The sequence below is a fragment of the Neomonachus schauinslandi genome, chromosome 7 (genome assembly GCF_002201575.2).
Source record: "Neomonachus schauinslandi chromosome 7, ASM220157v2, whole genome shotgun sequence".
Taxonomy (NCBI): domain Eukaryota; kingdom Metazoa; phylum Chordata; class Mammalia; order Carnivora; family Phocidae; genus Neomonachus; species Neomonachus schauinslandi.
In genome coordinates this window covers 244,091-260,506 of record NC_058409.1, presented here as the reverse complement: position 1 = coordinate 260,506, position 16,416 = coordinate 244,091, and the positions used below count along the sequence as shown (strand labels likewise).

General features: G+C 47.2%; 1 protein-coding gene across 1 annotated transcript; it reads left to right on the top strand.

Moving 5' to 3' along the window:
- Positions 1 to 8,577: 8,577 nt before the first annotated feature.
- BTNL10 (butyrophilin like 10) lies at positions 8,578 to 15,952 on the top strand. The gene is made up of 5 exons (XM_044917035.1): positions 8,578 to 8,824; positions 9,450 to 9,566; positions 10,697 to 10,876; positions 11,586 to 11,612; positions 15,408 to 15,952. Exons 1-5 carry the CDS (start codon positions 8,578 to 8,580, stop codon positions 15,950 to 15,952), a joined length of 1,116 nt encoding a protein of 371 aa, XP_044772970.1.
- The last annotated feature ends 464 nt before the right edge of the window (positions 15,953 to 16,416 follow it).

Sequence of the window (16,416 nt, the reverse complement as noted above, 5' to 3'; positions counted from 1 at the left end):
GACACTACACATAAAGGGCTGTTATCCAAGATCTATAAAGAACTTCTCAAACTCAACACCCAAAAAACAAATAATCAAGTCAAAAAATGGGCAGAAGACATGAACAGACACTTTTCTGAAGAAGACATACAAATGGCCAATAGACACATGAAAAAACGTTCATCATCATTAGCCATCGGGGAAAATCAAATTAAAACCACATGAGATACCTCCTTACACCAGTTAGAATGGCAAAAATTGACAAGGCAAGAAGCAACAAATGTTGGAGAGGTTGCGGAGAAAGGAGAACCCTCTTACAGACTGTTGGGAATGCAAGTCGGTGTAGCCACTTTGGAAAACAGTGTGGAGGTGCCTCAAAAATTTAAAAATAGAGCTACCCTATGACCCAGCAATTGCACTCCTGGGTATTTACCCCAAAGACACAGATGTAGTGAATAGAAGGGCCATAAGCACCCCAACGTTCATAGCAGCAATGTCCGCAATAGCCAAACTGTGGGAAGAGCCAAGATGCCCTTCAACAGATGAATGTGTTCAGTGATCCATTATTTGCATATAACACCCAGTGCTCATCACAACACGTGCCCTCCTTAATACCTATTACCCTGTTACCCCATCCCCCTCATCCCCCTTCCCTTCTGTAACACTCAGTTTGTTTCTCAGAGTCCAGAGTCTTTCATGATTTGTCTCTCTCCCTGATTTCTTCTCATTCAGTTTTACCTCCCTGTCCCTATGTTCCTCTGCTCTATTCCTTATGTTCCACATATGAATGAAACCATATGATAATTGTCTTTCTCTGCTTGATTTACTTCACTTAGCATAATCTCCTAGAGCTCCATACATGTCAATGTAAATGGTAGGTATTCATCCTTTCTGATGGCTGAGTAATATTCCATTGTATATATGAACCACATCTTTATCCATTCATTTGTTGAAAGACATCTCGGCTCCTTCCACAGTTTGGCTACTGTGGACATTGCTGCTAGGAACATTGGGGTGTCTTACACTGTTGGTGGAAGGCAAGCTGGTACAGTATTTAGTATTTAAACTAAAATCTAGATTGTCTAATGTAAGTATGGTTACTCTGGCTTTCTTTGATGTCCATTTGCATGATAGATGTTTTTTCATCCCCTCACTTTCGATCTACAGGTAACTTTAGGTCTAAAATGTGTTTTTTTTTTTTTTAAGATTTTATTTATTTATCTGACAGAGAGAGAACACAAGCAGGGGGAATGGGAGAGGGAGAAGCAGGCCTCCCGCAGAGCAGGGAGCCCAATGCGGGGCTCGATCCCAGGACCCTGGGACCACGGCCTAAGCTGAAGGCAGACGCTTAATGACCGAGCCACCCAGGTGCCCCTAAAATGCACTTCTTGTAGGCATCATAGAGATGGACATTGTTGTTTTTCCCCATTCTGATAACTTATGTCTTTTGATTGGAGCATTGAATACATTTACATTCAGAGTGATTATTGAAAGATAAGAGTTTACTGCCATTGTTCCCTGTAGAGCTGCTATTTCTGGTGATGTTCTCTGGTCCTTTCTAGTCTGCTACTTTTGGTCTTTTTTTTCCCTCCACTCAAAGAGTCCCCCTTAAGATATCTTGCTGGGCTGTTTTAGTGGTCACAAACTCCTTTAGTTTTTGTTTTTCTGGAAAACTCTCTCTCCTATTCTGAATGACAGCCTGGGTGGATAAAGAATTTTGGGATGAATATTTTTCCTACTCAGCATGTTGAATATTTCTTTCCACCCCTTCTGGCCTGCAAAGTTTCTGTGGACAGATCCGGTGTGAACCTGATCTGTCTTGCCTTGTGTCTTTTCTTGCCTTGTCCTGTATCCAAATCTATAAAGAACTTATCAAACTCAACATCCAAAAAACCAAAATTCCAGTCAAGATATGGGCAGAAGACATGAACAGACATTTCTCCAAAGAAGACATACAAATGGCCAACAGAAACATAAAAAAACATTCTACATCACTTGCCATCAGGGAAATACAAATCAAAACCACGATAGATACCACCTTACACCAGTTAGAATGGCAAAAATTAACAAGTCAGGAAATAACAAGTGTTAGCAAGGGTGTGGAGAAAGGGGGACCCTCTTACACTTACAACAGTTCTTACACTGTTGGTGAGAATGCAAGTTGGTGCAGCCACTCTGGAAAACAGTATGGAGGTTCCTCAAAAAGTTAAAAATAAACCTACCTTACATCCCATCAATTGCACTACTATTTACCCCAAAGATAAAGATGTAGTGAAAAGAAGGGGCACATGCACCCCAATGTTCATAGCAGCAATGTCCACAATAGCCAAACTGTGGAGTCGAGTTGCCCTTCAACAGATGAATGGATAAAGAAGATGTGGTCCATATATACAATGGAATATTACTCAGCCATCAGAAAGGATTTTTACATCAACATGGATGGGACTGGAGGAGATTATGCTAAGTGAAATAAGTCAAAAGAGAAAGTCAATTATCATATGGTTTCACTCATATGTGGAATATTAAGAAATGTGCAGAGGATCATAGGGGAAGGGAGGAAAAACTGAAGGGGGTAGAAATCAGAGAAGGAGACAAACCATTAAATACTCTGCACTCTAGTAAACAAACTGAGGGTTGTGGATAAGGAGGTGGTTGGGGGGATAAGGTAATTGGGCGATGGGTATTAAGGAGGGCATGTGATGTGATGAACACTGTGTGTTATACACAACAAATGAATCATTGAATTTCTTATCAAAACTAAGAGTACATGTTATTATAGGGATTCTTACAATTGTTTCTGGTTTGTCATTAATTGACTTTTATTTTGCTTTTTTCATGTTTTTGTTTTTTTATTTAAATGCAATTAGCCAACATATATTACATCATTAGTTTCAAATGTAGTGTTCAATGATTCATCAGTTGTGTATAACACCCATTTTGAGTTTATCTTTGTGTATGATGTAAGAAAATGATCCTGTTTTGTTCTCCTGCATGTGCCTCATGTGCACAATTTATTGAAGAGACTTTTTTCCATTAGATATTCTTTCCTGCTTTGTTGAAGATTAGTTGACCATAGAGTTGAGGGTCCATTTCTGGGTTCTCTATTGTGTTCTATGAATCTATGTGTCTGTTTTTGTGCCAATACCAAGCTGTCTTGATGACCATAGCTTTGCATTAGAGTGTGAAGTCTGGCATTTGATGCCCCTGGCTTTGGTTTTCTTTTTCAATATTCCTTTGGCCATTTGGTGTCGTTTTTGGTTCCTTACAAATTTTAGGATTATTTGTTCCATCTCTGTGAAAAATGCTGATGTTATCTTGATAAGGATTGCATTGAGTGTTTAGATTGGTCTGGGTAGCATATACATTTTAACAATATTTATTCTTCCAATCCATGAACCTGGAGTGTTTTTCCATCTCTTTTGTCTTCCTCAGTTACTTTCATAAGTGTTCTGTAGTTTTTCGAGTACAGATACTTTACCTCTTGATTAGTTTTATTCCTAGATATCTTATGGTTTTTGGTGCAACTGTGAATGGAATTGATTCCTTAATTTCTTTTTTTTCAGTCACATTGTTAGTGTAGAAAAGCAACTGATTTCTGTGCATTGCCTTTGTATCCTGCCACATTGCTGAATTGCTGTATAAGTTCTAGTAATTTGGGGGTGGAGTCTTTGGGTTTTCCACATAAAGTATCATGTCGTCTGTGAAAAGAGTTTGACTTCTTCTTTGCCAATTTGAATACGTTTTATATCTTTTTGTTGTCTGATTGCTGTTGTTAGGACTTCTAGTACTATGTCGAACAAGAGTGGTGAGAGTGGGCATCCTTGACGTGTTCCTGATCTTAGGGGAAAAGCTCTATTTTTCCCATTGAGAATCATATTCACTGTGGGCTTTTCATAGATGGCTTTTATGAAATTGAGGTATGTTCCCTCTATCCCTACACTTTGAAGAGTTGTTATCAAGAAAGGATGCTTTTTTCTGTATCTACTAAGAGGATCATATGGTTCTTCTCTTTTCTTTTATTTATGTCACCTATTCTGCTGATGGATTTGCGAATGTTGAACCATCCTTGCATCCCCGGAATAAATCCCACTGGTTGTGGTGGATGATCCTTTTATTGTACTGTTGGATCCTATTGGCTAGTATCTTGGTGAGTATTTTGACATCCATGTTCATCAGGGATATTGTTCTGTAATTCCCCTTTTTTATGGGGCCTACCTGTCCCCTGGGTGTCTGAGGCAGATGTGAGCTCCAGATTCAGTCTTAATTCTCCGTGAGCCAAGCAACAAACAGTTCTCCTTCTCAATCTCCAGTGGTAAAACACGACACCAAGGACCCTGCTTGATCACCTCTGATGACAGGTGCTGTTTCTCCAAGCCTGGTATCAGCAGGTGGAGAATTTCCTTTATAGCCTGAGCCTGTGGACAGTATGGGCTGCACAGTTCCCCAGCATTGACATGCTTGTTTTGTCCAAACTTCACGTCCTGAAACACTTGTGGCTCCCAACAGTGTATTAAAGACAGGGGGACATAGACATGATGGATCAGGAGGGGTGCCGAGGATTTCCAGTGGAAAAGGAAAAAAGGAAAAAACATGACGAAATGACACAGTTTGAGTTAATAATCTTAGAGTGCAAAGCTCTTCATAAGGAGACAGAAGGGGCAGTGGAAGGGGAAGGACAGAGAGGTGGAGGAGAAGGAGAGAGGAGGAGGGGAATGAGAGAGAGGAGGAAGGGAGTGAGGGAGAGGAGAGAAAGGAGGAGGGAGAAGAGGAAGAGCAAGTGTTGGAGCAGGGAAGGAAATAAAGGAGAGGAGGAGCAGAAGGGAGAAGAGGAGAAGGAGAAGGGAGAGGAGGAGGAGGAGGGAGGTGAGTAGGGAGGAGGGAGAGCAGGTGAACAAGGGAAGTGAGGAGGAAGAGGAGAATGAGGATGGAGAGGAGGAGAAGGAGCAGAGAGAAGAGGAGGAGGAAGGAAAAGGAGGATGGGGAGGAGGAGCAGGAAGGAGAGGGGAGGAGGGTTGGGAGGAAGAGGAGGAGGAGCAAGATCTTAAGAGACAGTTGTCCTCCCTATATTCACTAGTGCCTTCCCAGGGCCACAGAGGCCCAACACAGAGGATTGTGAATAAGAACTACTACCAGCTACTAGATGACCAAAACCCTTAGTTGCATTGATGCAGTGGTTTTTCTGTCCTGACAACTCAACTTTCTTTCATGGCCCAGAACATAGCAGCTGCCCAGTTCCCCTGTCCTGCTGAATTCCTGAAACCCTAAGGAACACAGCCCCCCAAGTCCCTCCTTCCCCCTAGAGGACCCTGTCTCCTGGGGAGCCACCTAATGTTTCCTTCCTCATGGCCCTCCTGCCTTGCTCACTTGACCAAAGGTGCACAAGAACAGAGGACCAGGTGGAAATCTGAAGCTACACTCACGTGGCACCTTACCTAATGTTGACAAGAAGGAGCCTTGCCACCCAAGGATGGGAGGCCAGGGAAACTAAGGACGGGGTGGATCCTGTAAGGGACTGGACCAGACGTTGCAGACAGGAAACCTGTAAAGCCCCAGTTGGCAGAGAGTAAGCCAAGGTGCCTGTGATGTGGGAGGGGGGTGGTGCAGCACTTTAAATGCTTGGAGGATCTAAAGACACTGTGCACAGGGCCCAGAGCAGGAAGCTAGAGGCTCACCAGGGAGCTGGGCAGAGAGGAGATGCCCCTTAGCTCTCCCAGGGCCTTGGCCATTTGTAGGACAGAGCCTACAGGGACCCTGGCCCTGCGGCTTGCAGGGGCTTCTGAGAGCTCAGCTGGCTTGATTGATGCCCGGGGCAGGTGCATGGGACAGCGCAGGCGCCCTGGGTCCCCAGAAACCTCCCTGGTTTGCACTGTGCCCTGAAGCACCCACGGGGAGCAGCTGGTAGACCACACACGCATCCCTGCAGGGGGCGCCCAACAGCCCACAGAATGCAACTCGGAGACCGGTTCTCCCTTTGCTTTTCCTGTTGGCACTTAATCCCATCCCCAAGGAGACAGAAGCAGCGCTCTTTCTCTACCTGTTTTTCTGTTTTCATTTTTGCCCTTCAGGTTTCTTGTTTTTCTTCTCTGCATTTTCCCTTTAAGTCTTGGTTTTGTATCTACTTTTCTTTTTTTCACTGTTTTCCATTCTTAGTTTCCTCTGTTGATTTTTTTACCCCTTGCTCTTTTTCTTCTTTTTTTCCATTTGTTTTCCTTTTTTCCCAGTTAGGGTGAAATTAACATAACATAAAATCAACCACATGAACGTGAAAGACTCAGTGACAACACATTCACGACCGTGTGCACCACCACCTCTATCTCCCGCCAAATAAAACCCCAAACCACTATACTGTCACCTTCCATTTTCCCCATCCCCACTGCCTGACCACCACAGATCTGCTGTCTGTCTCTCTGGATTTACCTCTTCTGCACATTTCATGGCAATGGGATCACACAGTGTGTGGCCTTCTGGGTCTGCCTTTGCACCTCGGGAAGCCTGTCGCCAGTCAGGGCTCAACATTGCCCCTCAGGGGTTTGGACAGTGTCTTCCAATGCTCTTGCTACTCTGATAAAAGACTGCAGGCCATGCATGAGCTCAAGCCCAGGAAGGACCCCTGTCCAGGTGGGACCACGTTCAGGATTCATTCTCCGGGGCAAGCATCTACCTGCTTCCATCGCGGTTGAGAATCCTGCATGCTCCCTCTGGTTGTTACATCCCCAGTCCCCCAACCTGATTCATAAGTACATTGGGTCTGGGTTTTAGCCGAGGTCATTATCTGCTTCAAGCAATGCACAGGGAGATGAAAATGAGTGGCAGGCACAATTCAGCATGTTTATACAGAAGAGGGGAACAACTCCCTCACCAAATAGTTCCCTTTGCCGAGGGGAATGCAGATGAGGGTCTGGGTTGGCAGCATATGCCCCTGTGTGAGCACTGACTTTGGGAAGGAAGATACCCAACATTCATTCCATAATATTCTGCTAAATTAAGTTAAATACCTCACCACCAAGAAGGCCATGCAGCTTTCCCTATACCTCTGTTCCCACCAAAACTCTCCCAGAAAATGTCTAGACTTTTGAGTCAATGGGAAGGAAGAACAGGCAGTGTTTAGTCAAGTGTCTTACTCAGGCAAGGGGTACCCAAGGTGAGTACTCTGAATCTGGCCCCTGTCAGGCCCCCAGTGAGGACAGACTGCCATGGCCACAGAGATGAAGGGGGAGGCTGCCTGAGTTCCTGCACAGGAGTCTCCAGGGAAAAGCCAGAAGTTGGCCAACTTCAACCTGATCATGAGAAAATTTCCCAAAGAAAATAGCCCAGCTTGTCAAGGACTGGAGGTGTTTTGATAATGGAGCAACTTTATCTGAATCCCCCAACTTCTGCTGTTGGCCTGGATCCTAGCACTCGAGAGCCATATCTCCTCCTCAGGGCTCCTGGCACCGGTCCTGACAACCATCCTTCCATGGGCTGACTTGCTTGGTCCCCTCTCTCCCCTTATCTCCTGCTGCCAGGGTCTTGCTCCTCAACACTAAGTGTGTTCAGTCCCATTGACCACACCCTGTAGGAAGCCCTTGGCCTATGTATCTTTTTATTCGTATTGCAACTGCCAATAGGCACAGCTGGTTATTTTTTACAAAAAGTAATAGGAGGACTCTACAGAAACTGGGAAACTCAGCTGCTCCTCTATCCAAACAACAAATGAAGACTTGTTTTATGCCCCCTCTGGAACTAAAGAGAACTAAATCGATTCCCTCAAGGCCACCAGAAGCTTGCTGGGAAGCCTACAGCTGGACTTGGCCAGGTGAGTGTTTTCTATTTTAAGGGCACTCATGTACATCTTTACTTTCTACACCCTGTCCCTATTCTTGAGTGACAGGGAGACCCCAGGGGCTTTCACCAAAGGAAGGCTAGCACCGAACAGGAAGAGAGTATCTTCCAGCATACCTTCTCGTGCTTTATATAAACACCAAACCTGCAAAGCTGTGCTTGGTGAAACCATCCAGAAGAGCAGATGGGTCTCAGAACAAGTGTCCTTGAAACTGAGTACACCATAACTAGTAAAGCTTAGGTGCATCTTGGCTTCCCACCATCACAGCCAAGGAGCCCTGGGGCTCCCTCCCCTCCCCAGTTGGGAAATGTTCCTTGGGAGCAACAGGGTCAAGAGGGCTTCAAGGGAGTGGACAGACGGAGGTCTGACCTTGGATTCACTAAAACAGAGGTGCGTTTTCTCCCCAGCGTGACTGTGTTCGTGACAGAGCCAGAGATCAGGCAAAACTCTTACACCAGTAAGTGATGAGATGGAGCCCATTCACTGGAGGATGTGTCTGAGTCATTCTGTGGACAGATGAGGATAAGAGAAACAATAGCCAAGAGCAGATGGACACAAGAGCAGGTGGAGGATGCTGTCTCTCTCCCCGGGGCCCCTGCGTCTGGGCGGAAGGGCGCTTGGTCTCCTCACACCCCGCCTAACCAGTCCTTTCTGATCTACTCTCCTAAGGGAAAGCCGATTTCTCTGTCTTTGGGCCTGGCCAACCTGTTCTGGCTGTGCTGGGGAGAAATGTGGGGCTGCCATGTCATCTGTCCCTCAATGTCAGTGCCAAGGACATGGAGCTGCGGTGGTACAGGGAACAGCCATCCCAAGTCGTGTACCTGCACAAGAATGGGATGGACGTGAAGGAAGAACAGATGAAGGAGTACCAGGGAAGGACCACCTTCCTGAGCGCTGGGCTGGACCGGGGACAGGCCACAGTGAGGATCAACAATGTCACAGTTTTTGATAACGGAACCTTCCACTGCAACTTCAAAGACGGCATCACGTCGGTGGAGGCCAGGCTGTGGCTGATGGTGGCAGGTAAAGGCAAGCTGCTGGGGCTCCAGTTCTCCCCCAGAACTTCCCCCCAAAGCTGACGCTTAGTGCAGATCATCCCATTATGGGCCAGGCCGGAGCACGTTCCGCAAATGCACTAAGCATATTTTCACCAGGGCCAGTGAAGCCCAGTTCAGGACACCTGACGTCGCTTTCTAAATTTGCTTCTCTCCCTTTCCTGAACTGATCCGGAAAGAGGGGAGCAGAGGTAGAGAGGGACCGAGACACTAATTCTGCAGTACAGGAAGGGTTTTTGATCTTTCCGGGCCTTTTCCGTTTTGTCCTGTGCTTTCTGGAAACAAGGGTCACATATGGCATATAAACATTACACAGAGTAGGTGATCTGTGAAAAACCCCTAATTCCTGCTGGAATGCTCAGGATCTGTACTTTTCTGATGGAAGCACTGGTGGTTGTGGAGACTGGAATGGACATCTCTTCCCACAGGGCTTGGCTCGAAGCCTAGACTCCGAGTACAAGTTATCCAGGGTGAAGGTGTCTGGGCACAATGCACCTCGCAGGGCTGGTACCCAGAGCCCCAGGTGCAGTGGAGAGACTTTAGAGACCAGCCCCTGCCTTCTGCGACCTACCTCTCAGCCTCACCAACAACAGGCCTCTTCTCAGTGGTGTCCAATGTGACCATCCAGGATGGGGTTGTGGGGAACTTCTCCTGCTCCATCTCCAGCCCCCTCCTCCAGAGGAAGAAAATGGCCAACCATCACTTGTCCTGTGAGTGTTTTGTTCTGTTCAGGCCAAAAAGGTCTGAGCACCCCAGACAATAAGTAGCTAATATCCAATACTTCTCACAGTGACAGAACATTTTTCTTGTGATGAGAACCTGTATGATCTTTCCAAGTATACAACACAGCACTATTAACTATAGTTACCATGCTGTTCATCACCTCCCCAGAACTTACTGATTTCATAACTGGAAGTTTGTACCTTTTGCCCCTTTTCATACATTACACCCACCCCCTTCTCTCTCCTCTGGAAACCACCAATCTGTTCTCTGCATCTACGCGCTGGGCTTTCTGGTTTTCTTGGAGTTTGGGTTTTTTCTTGTTTTGTTTCATTTTAGATTTCACATATACATGGGATCACACAGTATTTTCCCATCTGACTTTCTTCACTTAGCAACATGCCCGCAAGGTATCCATCCATGTTGTTGCAAATGGCCTGATTTCCACCTTGTTTATAGCTGAATATTATCCCATTGTATAAATATGTTTTTTCCCTTTATCCTTTCATCCTCAATAGACACTTGAGTTGTTTCCATATCTTGACTATTGTAAATAAGAGTGCAATGAACATAAGGGGACACGTAGCTTTTTAGAGCTAATATTTTTATTTCTTACCTTCTGTATAAATATCCAGAAGTGGGATTGATGGACTGTGTGGTAGTTCTATTTTTAATTTTCTGAGGAACATACATCCAGGTCGCCGCAGTGGTTGCACCAATATCTCCCTCCTTATTAGTGCTAAACAACATTCCATTGACTAGATGGACCACTGCCTACTTATGCCTTCACCTTCTGATGGACACCTTGGGGGCTTCCAAGTTACACTCTGCATATAATTTTCATTTTTAAACAACCTCAAGCTTATGGAAAATTTGCAAGAATGGCATGCAGAATGCTGTGGAAACCTACCCAGTACTTAACATTCTGCCATCTACCTACCATTTCTCCTGTGCATCTGTCCAGATCTGTCTGTACAAACACACACGTATGTCTTCCTAATCATTTCAGGTTAGTTCCCAGCATCATGTCCCCCGACCCACAAACCCTGTCATGTGTGTGTCCTAAGAATGCAGGTGCTCTTTCCCCCTGATATTCTTACCTCCCTGCGCTCTCTTTTAGCTCTGTTTTCCAGAAGTTCCCCGTCAACGGCATGGAAGACAGTGGTACCTCTGATCCTCACTGTGGCAGGGCTTGCCACAGCTGGAGCCACTTGTCTCTTCCAGAAATGTCAGAAGGACAGGAATATGCTGCAGCTGGAAGAAGAGATACCGTATAGAGCAGAGGATCAGTGCCTCCAAGGTAAGCAGGCCCCAGGAGGACAGACATGTCCCTTCCAACCAGGGCGCAGGTGGGGAGCCCTGCATGAAGTCTCCTATGAGCACGCTCAAGCATGGGAGGAATGGGAGAGAGCTGCCCAGGACACATCTCAGGGACTACCCACTTACATATGCCCAGTGAAATCTCCTATCTCTGAGCGATGTTCAGCTGCTCTTCACGGGTGACTTCGGGAAGGCTGGAAGGTCTCCATCACAGAGACAGGCAGATCTGAGCTTGAACCCAGGAGTGTCTATCAGTTGGGGGTGATGAGAGCGTCATGAAAGTGCTCAAGTGAGAAATGCAGCAGGGTGTCTGGCACGTGCCAGGGTCTCAGTGTAGGTGCAGGGACTATAATCAGTACACACTGTTGCACTCGCCCATCCACTCCCTTCCCTGCTGAGTCCTTGCCCATAGCCATCAGGCCCCAGTCTGGGAGCAGAGCACAGATGTCCCCATGACGGAAGTGGTAAGACAGGGCTGTCAGGATATCCCCCACAATGATTTCCCTACAAAGGAAAAGACTCAGATTATTGTTTTATTGGGCACTGAAGAACCTATATTTGTTCATGCTTTCCAGGGTCACAGCTAGAACTCATTAAGTCCTGTTTTGACTTAGCTTTCCTGAACTTGAGCTTCGGCCCCATTGGATCAGCACAATCCCACATTTTCCCATCTTTCTCTCTCATTGCAGGCTGGACAGAGGACAAGGTCATCCATGGTGAGGGCCATGCTGGGGGCTGGAAGCTTCTGCCCCCCAACTGTGTGTTTATGTGTGCATGTATATGTGTGTTGTGTGTGCTTGTTGTACATTTATGTGCGCGCGTGTTTGTGTGTGCACATATGCATGCAGAAGCACTGGTGTGTGTGTGTGTGTGTGTGTGTGTGTGTGTGTGTGTGTATTCCTTTCTATTCCAGAGTGCAGAAGTGCTGTGCTAAATGCTGGTGAGTGGCAGTCACATGGCTCTAAACATCAAGTTTTAGCTGCCCTGGGAGAACTTAGCTCTTGTTTACTACCTGGGGAAGAGACAGACTTGCAGAGCCTAGGTAGCAAGAAAGCCAGCTCTCCTGAGGCACAGCCACTGTGGAGGGGACTCTGTCACCAGAGAGAGTGCAGAACCAGTGACTTTCTACCCCAGGACACCATCTACGTGGGAAGTGTGGAGTGGAGAGGGGAGAGTCTGGCTGCGGACAGAGGACTGGGAAGGGCATAACTGCAGACCATGAACCAGGCAACTGACAGGTATCAGGGAAGCTGCGGATACCTGTCTGAGCACAGCCACTTGTTGAGGGTCCAGGAGGGGACAGAGAGAAGCCAATCATCCATTCATTCATTCACTTACTCATTCATGTAAAATATTGACCAGTCACCTCCTCTTCCAGCAGCCAGCCATCTATTAGTGAATGAAATGACTTCCTCCTGTCCTCAAGGGGCATAGATTATGTGTGGGAATCAAGCCATCAGCCAGTGATTTTTCTTTAACCAAAACTGGAATGAATCAGGGTAAATATTATAGGAATGAACTGGAATACAATAATGAAGTTGGCCAGAAGAGCACTGATATAGGATGTCCAGGGCCCTGGGGATGGTGTGATGGCAACATCTAAATGAAGGTCTGGGTGACAGTGAGACCACAGCCCTGCGAGGAGGAGGGGTGGGCCCACCACCACGGCAGGGAGAAGGTCATCTGTGGTGTGTGAGAGCTGGGCATGTGGAAGAGAATCCAATGGGGTGAGGTTTATGGATGCCCAGACCAGCAGAGCCTGGAAGGCCGAGGTAGGGGTCTGGATGTCATGTGAAATATGGTGCAGAATGAGTGAGGGGGTTTAAGCAGGGGAGAGGCGCTGATCGAAGAGAGGAAACAGCCCTGAGTTGGGTCCTTGGGCCATAAGTAGCAGGGTCAGCAGGGGCAAGGCAGAACAAGGAACCCAAGGTGACTCTCGGAGCCAATGTCCCTGGGCCCATGGTGGCTCCATCTAAGAGAAAGCCTGAAGCAAAGCAAGACAGATTTAGGCCAAAGAAGTGAAAATCATCTTGGACCTCTTAAGAGTGAGATGTTTTCAGACATCTCCATCTGGGGACATCAGATAAATCTTTAGATACACAGGTCTGGAGCTCCCAGGAAGAAATGTGGACTTGAGATAGGAATTTGGGACCCATGGCATATATCTGGCCTTGAAAACCAGAAAAGTGAGCCAGGAAGTGCTTCATTTATCTGCACACCTAAAATTACTCTTCAAAAATTTTTCTTTGAAAAAGAAATAAGATTAAAAAACAAAAAGGAAAGGTACAGAAGACATATCCAAGATCTAGGCTTGGAGAACCTGGTATTTGAAGGTCTGTTTGAGCAGGAGTCTGGAGAGAGTTGTGGGAGGGCCAGGGGATGCTTAACCGCTGAAATCCACGGATACAGTGTGGTGAGGGAACAGCTGGTGGCATTCCATGCAGCTGAGAAATACAGTGAGATAAGATTGGGAACATGACCCAGAAAAACTGGCTAGTGTGGTGTGCAAAGAGAGGTGTGCCCCATGGAGACAGCTGGGAGAAAAACTTCAAAATTATTGTCTGTGCAGCTGAGCTAAAAACTGGTGAGTGGGGAATCAAGCAGAGTGTTTTATTTGGGTTTGTTTTGGTTTTACTTTAGGGTCCTTTACTTTAAGGTAGCAGAGCATGTCTGTTGCCTAAAAGGAATGATCTGGTGTAAAAGACACATGAAGCCAGCAGGGGGAAAGAGAACAAGCTAGAGAACAGTTTTCAGGGAAGATAGATCTGCACTGGAGGCCAGGTGTGGGGTGGCGTGTGAGAGGTCATTACTGAATAGTTTTGTGTCAATGTTAATTTTCTGGTTTTGATCCTTTTACATGGGTTATGCAAGATGTTGACATAGACATATTGTTTATGCTATTTTTCAGCTTCTTTGTAAGTCTGGGACTGTTTTTGTAATGTAAATAATTTTTATTTAATCATGAGGGAATTTGGAATAACAGAAGCCAGGCTCATTGTTCAGCTAGGGAGTCCATGTTTGACCATATCATGGAGATGGAACATGGGTGGGCTCCATCTGCACAGCCCAGACTCTACAGGGGAAGGGTTTTGATGGGGCAGAAGGTGGAGAATTCAGAAAACAGCAATGAGAATTCTGGGGGGAAATAAATAGTCTTTGCTGGAAAGCAAAAGGGAACAGAGTTCTATCCAGAAGGAGGTAGAGACCAGGGAGAAAGCTGGGGTTCAAATAGGAGGAGAGCATGGGTCCTGTCCAACTGACAGGGATGGAAGGTCAGGAAACATGACTGTCTGGGGCATCTGGGTGCAGACCCAAGCAAACAACAACATACTTGGCTTTAGAATGGGCCAGGGTGGACACTGGCTAGGAGGTTTCTATTGTTGAAAAGGTGGCTGCAGGGGCAGCCTGGTGCCCTGCTGGTCCCCACACACCCTCCCTGCCTCTGGTATGGAGCCCAAGTGTAGACAGACCTTCCCCCAGGTCACATGCTGGGGTTCTGAGGGCTCTGAGAAGGATGGCAGGGCAGGAGAGAAGGACTCTGTTTTAGAAGGTGTTCATCTCAGCTGTGGGGCTCTTAAGATGCCTCTTGGGCTTTTCCACATGTGACTCTTCAGTCGTTGACCCCAGAGCTGTCCAGCAGCACCTGCATCAATGTACTGTGGCACCTTCTCCTGTCCCCCTGCATCCTCCCATGTCTTCCTATGTCTCTCTGTTTCTGTCTCTCCATCTTGCTCATTTTGTCTCTCTGTCTGTCTCTCTCTGTGTCTCTTTCTTTGTGTCTCTCTCTCTGTCTCTCTGTCTCCCCATCTCTCTCTTTCTCTGTCTGTATCTCTATCTCTCCATCTCTCCCTGTCTATTTATCTCTCTGTTTCTGTATGTGTCTCTTTCTCTGTCTCTTTTTCTCTCTTTATGTCTCTGTCTCTGTATCTCTCTCCCTGTGTCTATCTGGTTTATTCTCTCTCTCTTTGCTCTCCTTGTCTCTCTGTCTCTCCCTATCTCTCTGTGTTTCTATCTCTATCTCTCCCCTATGTCTCTCTCCCTGCCTCTCTCTACCTCTGTCTCTGTCTCTCTCTGTCTTTCCCTATATCTCAGGACACTGTCTTTGTCTCTAGCTCTCCCCTATATCTCTCTGGCTCTCCCCCTCTCTCTCCCTGCTTCTGTCTCTGTCTCTCTCTGTCTACCTCTCTGTCTATTTCTCTCTCTTTCACTCTCTCTCTCTCACACACACACACACACACACACGTGCTGAGAGACTGAGAACTGGGGGGGCAAGCAGACCCCACAGTGTGCCAGCCATGTCCCTTCATTGGTAGAAATCCACCTGGAGCTGCTTCAGCTGCTAGGATGGCCTGTTTGCATGGGGTCCTGGACAGAACATGGGGAGGGGGGAGCACAGGAACTCCCAGGGAGGCTGTGGTTTCACCTCACCCAGAGGCCCTGGGGTCTGCTTCATGTAAGAGTGCAGGTTGGGGACACAAACCCCCAAGCCTAACCCTCTCCTCTTCCTACAGTGAGCCCATCCCTGGACCCTGATACCGCAAGCCCCAAACTCGCCCTGTCTGAGGATGGGAAGAGTGTGAGGTGGCTGTTCTTTGACGAGGAACTGCCAGATGTCCCCAGCAGATTTGACCAGGACCCCTGTGTACTGGCCCGGGAGCAGTTCTCTGCTGGGAGGTATTACTGGGAGGTCCAGGTGGGGCACAGGAAGGCCTGGAATGTTGGCGTGTGTCTGGAGAGCTTGGATCGGAAGGGAAGGATCCCCAATGCCCCCCAGCATGGACTCTGGGCCCTGGAGCTCTACAAGAAGATGTTCTGGGCCCTCGCCTTCCCAAGGGTTCACCTGTACCCTTCAGGGCCCCTGCATCAGGTGGGCATTCTCCTGGACTGTGATGCTGGCACAGTCTCCTTCTACAACGTGGGCAATGGATCTCTCATCTACACATTCTTTGGACTCTCCTCAGAGCCCCTGAGGCCATTCTTCTGCCTCTGGACACACGACACCACCCCCCTGATCATCTCAGAATTCAAGGCCCCAGAGGCCTTGGGGCCTCCTTAGAACCAGGGACAGAAGAGGGTGGGGACCCTCCTCCAAGACCCATGATCTCTCTGCTCTAGCCTGTCATAGATTTGGGGGAGACATATCCATTCTATATGCCAACTAGATCCATACGAGGATGCACCTTTCTGAATTATCCTGTCTTATCTTCATTTTCCTTCCCTGTGGAATACTGACAATATATTATGGGCTGAATCGTGTACCCTCAAATTCACATGTTGAAGCCCAACCCCCAGGACCTCAAGATGGGGCTGTATTTGGAGATGGGGTCTTTACAGAAGTGGTTAAGGCAAAAGCTGGTCACTAGGGTAGGCCGTGATCTGGCATGACTGGAGTCCTTATCAGAAAAGGAGATCAGAGGTGCTTGAGTGCCTCAGCCAGTTAAGCATCTGCCTTAAGCTCAGATCATGATCCCAGGGTCCTGGGACAGAGTCCTGCATCGGGCTCCTTGCTTGGTGGGGAGC

What these genes read in the sequence shown, in the direction of transcription:
- BTNL10 (XM_044917035.1), top strand. Translation starts at nt 8,578, where the DNA reads ATGGAGCTGCGGTGGTACAGGGAACAGCCATCCCAAGTCGTGTACCTG. An exon ending in GCTGTGGCTGATGGTGGCAG is followed by an intron (nt 8,825 to 9,449) that starts GTAAAGGCAAGC and finishes CACCAACAACAG; the next exon opens with GCCTCTTCTCAGTGGTGTCC. An exon ending in GGCCAACCATCACTTGTCCT is followed by an intron (nt 9,567 to 10,696) that starts GTGAGTGTTTTG and finishes GCTCTCTTTTAG; the next exon opens with CTCTGTTTTCCAGAAGTTCC.